Source organism: Alosa pseudoharengus, unplaced genomic scaffold, assembly GCF_046254945.1.
Source record: "Alosa pseudoharengus isolate Yale_2024_CS ecotype anadromous, Long Island Sound unplaced genomic scaffold, YU_APseudo_1.1 YU_APseudo_1.1_scf_9, whole genome shotgun sequence".
NCBI lineage: Eukaryota > Metazoa > Chordata > Actinopteri > Clupeiformes > Clupeidae > Alosa > Alosa pseudoharengus.
The window spans coordinates 13,288,480-13,294,939 of NW_027468881.1; the positions used below are offsets into that span (position 1 = coordinate 13,288,480).

Below are 6,460 nucleotides of genomic sequence, written 5' to 3' on the forward strand. Positions count from 1 at the left end.
TCTCATTTGCATCAGTTTTCTAATTTTGAAGGTTCTAAAACATTATTATGCTTCACTGAATCCTTCTCGTTTTCTTTAATTTGGCCAGCTAACTTTTGCATTGAAACTAGCCATTTATGATGGATTACACACTCGACATTCTGAAATGTCTTGCACGATCAAGGCCAAATTAAGTTATCACGCAGCCACTCTGTCAGCAGCATGAGTGCTGACGGTGACGGTGCGTTTCTGATGTCAGATTATTATGTAGGCTAGCCTACTAGACTGTTCTCACGTTGCAGCGCTTTACTTATGAAGTAGCATTAATCAATATGAGGGGCAGAGGGGGATAAATGTTGTCCCCACCGCGGGGATAAAAATAATTTAGCAGAGGTAGGGATAGGAAAACCAGAGGGGGGGGGGAATCCTCACCATCCCCGCCCTACAAATCTCACCCTGCGTATCCTTGCCTATTTTAGGTGGGTATACTGAGATGGTGATGCGGTAGGTAGCCTATACTGTGTAGTCCTGCGTATCACGTAGGCTAGATTACACCACTGACAGGCACTCTGTCTGAGAATGTTGGTCACTGAGTCACTGGTCATTAAACATCGTCACTCATTTGAATGATTAAACCAGAGAAGATTAAAGCGGAGTAGTAATCAAGAATAAAGCCCTTTGACGACTTGACAATGCGATATTAGCTTTATGTTGGTTTTACTTCCATTATTAAACTTTACATTGTAGGCTACATCATTCAGCTGACACTTTTATCCAAAGCAACTGACATAAGAGAGAACAATCAATGTGCCGTGTGACTAGGACATGTTAGAAGAGGAAGAAATACAAGAAATACAAGAAATACTACTGGCATGGATAAGAATAACGGTTAAGTTTAGGGAAGATTGAGGGATGGTCACAAAAGAGATGGACTTGGTAAGTGCTAGATTAAGCATGTCCAGTTGTTAGAGCTAGGAGAGGAGTTGGGTCTTCATTTAAGGTGTAAAGACTTGGAAGTAAGACTGTGTGTGGTTGTTACGTGTGTGTTGACCTACTCTTTCCTAACACCAGACAGCACAAGAAATGTCAGTTTACTGCTAAAAGTATCATTAGTCTTACTAATGATGATTCAGTCACAGTCATATTCATCATGATGAGCAAGATATATTCCCTCAAGGTCAGTTTACATTTGTACAGATGCAACAAACGTGTCAGAGGACGCACACACACACACACACACACACACACACACACACACACACACACACACACACACACACACACCCTCAGTAAACTACCCTGGTGATTATAGTGTGAGACAGAGACTTGGGTTCCGTCCGCCACCCTGTTGTGGTGGTCTAATCCATGCTGTATAATTTGGATCATAGCACACACACAGCACACTGACAGGGGGAGTCACAGTGAGCTCCTGGGTTTGGAGGCCAGTGAAACCCTGCCCGTCTGTCAGCAAAGCACTAAAAATAGCTGTCTGTCTCCTAACCGTGTAGTGCACAAACAGACAATAGACTGATACTAAATTAGGAGAACTGTAGTACATGTGTGTGGGATTTCAAATCCCATACACAAATGAGAGATATAGAGAGATATGGGAACACATAGATAAATAGAACTGGATAGATAGGAACATAGATAAAAAGAAAGAGAGGCAAAGAAAAGCAGCAGAAATCTTATCCTTCAAATTAGTCCCTTTCTTCAGCAGGAGTCTGCCCCCCCCCCCCCCCCCTTCTGCTCCCTCCCTCGCTCTGTCAAGGCCACATTATTGTTTCGCTCCCTATCAGGCTGATTTACATACAGAGTGCTGAAAAGGGAGTGGAGAGAGGCAGGCAGGTGAGACTGGACAGTCCACAACAGGAGAGCAACGAGTGCACTTCACTCTGCAGTCGTGCTGTCAGTAGAGTTGCAACCCAAGGCGCCGTTAAAAGAGGGGGGAAAAAAAGAACCACTCAACCTTCTCTTGCCCTCTCTCGGCGGCCACATCCGTGTAAACACAAACCGTGTTGAACTGGTTCCTCTTCTCTAGCGTCAGCCCTCAGGGAAGGGGGGCTTACTCCACTGCAAGACATGCCTTCACAGAGGAGAGCAGACGGTGGAGTGACCTGCTAAAGAAGGGTGAGGAACGGAGCGCAAGTCAGAACAACAAGGTAAGAAGAATGGAGTCACATGGTTGTACTTGCCTTGTTTTAGTGCTTAACGTACTGATGACTGCCTTTGGCTTTTTTCAATGCTTTCCATGCCTTTTTTCCACCCACATTAACTTTTACCATGAAGAATACAAATAGTTGAAAATGCATTATGATATATCAAGTACATCATATTGGGTATAGGAAGTACTTATTTGTGAGTTGCACAGCCTTGTGTAAATATATGCCAGGTCATGTTTACTCTGACAAATGCTACAGGTAAAACCAACATTTCCAGTGGGCTCCACATGGTGCATTAATGCAAATATAGTCTACAAGCCCAGGACAAAATAGATCAGTGGAGGTGGCTTTCTATTGACAGACTTAGAAGCTGATAGCAGAAGTGGCCAACAGAATATATCCCACATAACCCCCCTGTCCTAAAAAGGTTCAAACTCTGCCTCGAGTGCTCTCACACGTGAGAAGAAACAGTGTGGTGCGTCTTAGTCTGCATTAGGAGAGTTAGAGAGGGAGAGAGAGAGAGCGGAAGAGAGAGAGAGAGAGAGAGGGAGTCATAAGTGTGGAGACACTCTCCTCCTCTTTAACCACATTTCCCCCCAAAGCACAGCGGAGGGAGACGCAGAGACAGACGGCGAGGTCAGTGAGTAACCGTGCAGGACTTAGGAGCTGGCCTGGCCTGGCCTGTGTTGTGCACTGACTGGGGCCTTCGTGTAGGGCTCTGTCCAGGTGGCCAGCTATTGGGGCCTGGGGGGTGCCGGTGGTGGTGATGGTAGAGGGAGGGAGGGGTCACATGTTCCAGGTCTCTGACAGTGTGCTGAGAGACTGACTGCTTGGGCACCATGCTATTCCCCAGGAATGCCAAGGGCAGGCTAATAGGAGGGTCAGGGCTAGTTAGAGAAAGAAAGAGAGAGAGAGAGAGAAAGAGAGAGAGAGAGAGAGAGCGCAAGACAGAGAGGAAGAGAGAGAGAGAGAACAAACAGGCACATTGTGCAGAGGTAGGGGGTTTAAAGACAGGCAGGTCAGGCCTCAGGGATGGTGAGAGAGGAGCACCTGCTACAAACATCCACCTACCTACCCACTGCAGACTCCAACTGACATAAACACACACACACCTTAAATAAACACAGTACACACATACACACAGACATCACACACACACACACACACACACACACACATACACACACAGAGGGGGTGGTGGATGGGGTTGGCAAGAGGAGCCTTCAGTCAATATCCAACTGTGTACAATATTTAATGTAGATATACAGATATACAGTATCTAGCTTCACAAAGGATGCACGCTGCATCCCGAGGAGGCCGTAGCCGTGGTGACAGAGCATCCTGAAGGGCAGTGGTGCTGACGCAGGCACAGGCCAGGCTAACAAAGCACCCTATGTCCCCCTTCCTCCGCTCCTGATGGAATCCCTAGATTAGAGAACCAGAACACTGTACACTGCGCTCGCTCAAGGTGACTGACCATATAACTGGAGCACAGTCCCCGTCAGGACTGGGGGAAAGTATTATAGGATAAGAATCACGGAGCAAGATCATTCGGTTCAGAGGAAGGAGAACTCCTAAAAGTTTTATGAATGTGTAGATACAAACAGCATACGAAGCATTATCAGATGATATATGAGTTGAATGCCAAACTGTTGGCAAGTGAAGGATAACTTCAAAGTCGAAAACTTATGTAGCTTTTATTTTCTCTCCAGTGATTCAGTGGGTCAGACTGTACGAGGGAAGAGCGAGAGGCGGTGTTTTTCCGACCTGCAGAAGATGGACTACATCCCCAAGGTGTGGCACTCGCAGGTGGTGCCCCTGGAGCACGAGCTGGAGTGGGGGTCCGGTGTGGGCCAGCCGGAGTGCTCCATCTGCTACAACACCTACGACAACGTCTTCAAGACGCCCAAGTTGCTGGCCTGCACGCACACCTTCTGCCTGGAGTGCCTGTCACGCCTCATGGCCGCCTCGGAGGCCGACCAAGTCGACGGACGCATCTCCTGCCCCTTCTGCCGCCACCTGACGCCCATCCCGGAGCGCGGCCCACCGGCGCTGACCACCAGCATGGAGGTGCTCAGCAAGCTGCCCAGCCACCAGCAGCACGAGGAGGCTGTGTGGCTGGAGGACGGCCGTCTGTGCTACCAGCGCCCGCTGGACTCGTCCTCTTCGTCCACCGACTCGGGCTTCTGCATCTGCATCGACATCGCCGCGGCCAGCAGCAAGCAGGAGCCTCCTGTCCAGACGCAGACGCACCGCTTCGGTCTCCTGGAGCGCATGACCGACTGGAAGCGACTGCTGCTCTTTGTGGTGCTCATGGTGCTGCTGGTGGTCATCGTGCTCTGGCCGCTGCAGTGTATTGTCACCACCGGCTCCCTGCGCTGCCAGATGCGGACCGCCGGTCACATGACCACCACCACCACCACCACCTCCCCCTCCACCGCCCATCTTTAACGTTTTTCGTCAAGTAAGGCTATCTTGGGGACAAAGGTGCTGTCTCCAACAAACACACACACACACACACACACACAGCTCACAAACACACACTCACAGTACATTTTAGAACTCTCTATCAAACATCATTACTTGCACATATGCAAATAGGTAGCAATCCACCAGGCCTAAAATATACACACAAACTCACACATACATGCATGCTAAATACACACTCTAACACATCTGGAAAAAGCACTACAGACTACAGGATGCTCCCAGTACTACACGAGGAGTGTGTGTGTGTGTGTGTGTCAGTTTACACCCCCAACCTGCCCTGCAGGCTGAAGGCAGGCTTTTTGGAGCTCAGGGGAAAGAGGAGAACACAGAACAGTGTGTCAGACAAAAGCCTTGCCTCAGGAACTCTCCACACGGAGTCTGAGCGCCGAGCGCTGAGCCAAACAAGCACAAAGGAACTGACGTTCCGTTTACTGTGAAACTACTGGGTTGAATATTAAGACTTTTTTTCAATACTACAGACGTAGTTAACATTTAACACTAAAAAAAGGGTACAAACTGTTGTTGAAAACTGACCAAGGATACAGAGGGGAATTATGTGTACAAGGGGAACGGAATGTTATGGCACTGTCAATGTGTTGGAATCACTTAGATCTTACAATGGAATATTCTGCCTCTGTAGAGTAAGAAATGTTAATTGTGACTGGATTGCAAAGGGTTGACGGCTGAACAATTGTGTTATCATTTTTCCCCAAGGTTGACCTTTTCTTATCAAGGCATACATTCTAAAAATGAGAGATTTAATCACATGAAAACAACTTTTCATGATAAGTATCCAAGTCACACTAATATGCATGACCATCAAAGTTTATTTAGCCTATACTGTGGTTTTGAAACAATAACTCCAACAAGCCTTAACATATGTTTTTGTATTATTGTATATACTGTATGTATATTGTATATTTTGTTGATTGTATATTGAAGACACATTTTTTTGTTTACAAAAGAATAAATGAATGAAAACAAACAAAGGTATGTGTGGGTATTGATCACTTGCACATCACTTCTGTTGTAACTGAAGGGTGAAATATTAACTGCTTGCTCCATAAATTGGATTTACAACAGGGAGCAGGGAGTGCCAAAGTTGTCGGGAAAACACACTGATTCATCCACCTGCTTAATTACTTCCTGCACAAGGAAAACTACCAGAACCTGTACCAGAATACAATGACAATACCTACATCCACTCACCCCCCTCTCCTCACAAATACACACACACACACATTCACAATGGTGTTGAAACCCTATCTTTAACCGTTAGAGCTTTGTGTGCATAGGCACACCCATTTAATTTGATATCCTGGTGCTTGTCTTTCTGGTTGGGGAAGAGAGGGAAAGAGAAAGAGTGGGGAAGGGGAAGAGTTTGCGTTGGCTTGAGAGCAGGTCACATATTTAACAAGCCACGTAATTGTCTTTGTGTGTGTGGGTTGGGGGGGGGGGGGTGCGGTTGTTGCTGGTTTTTCTGTATTCGCAGAGGAGCGCAGAGTCTCCTCTGGCATCAGGATGAAGGTTAATTCGGAGAAAATGTTGTTTCTTTGTATGATGCAACTACAGGAAAAAATCGAGTCTTCCTTCTTCCATCTGAGAAAGACGTCATTATACCGAGTGCTCCTCCCCCACATTGTACCCAAGGCGTGACCTGGGCTATGTCTGTTAAAACCCCCACAAGAAACAAAAATGTGTGTTCTGTGTGTTCTTGTATTTCATGATATTTTTTATTGACTATTCAATGCTGAACTCTTCGTCAGTGAAGACAATCATTTGCATCACTGTTAACCAGGACAGAAGGCGTTTTAGGTTGATGCAGTGCA

At 46.8% G+C, this 6,460-nt stretch overlaps 1 protein-coding gene across 1 annotated transcript; it reads left to right on the forward strand.

Annotated features, from left to right (window-relative positions):
- The first annotated feature begins 1,844 nt into the window (after positions 1 to 1,844).
- On the forward strand, positions 1,845 to 5,572 carry rnf223 (ring finger protein 223). The gene is made up of 2 exons (XM_076275605.1): positions 1,845 to 2,141; positions 3,854 to 5,572. Exon 2 carries the CDS (start codon positions 3,918 to 3,920, stop codon positions 4,590 to 4,592), a length of 675 nt encoding a protein of 224 aa, XP_076131720.1. The 5' UTR covers positions 1,845 to 2,141; positions 3,854 to 3,917; the 3' UTR covers positions 4,593 to 5,572.
- The last annotated feature ends 888 nt before the right edge of the window (positions 5,573 to 6,460 follow it).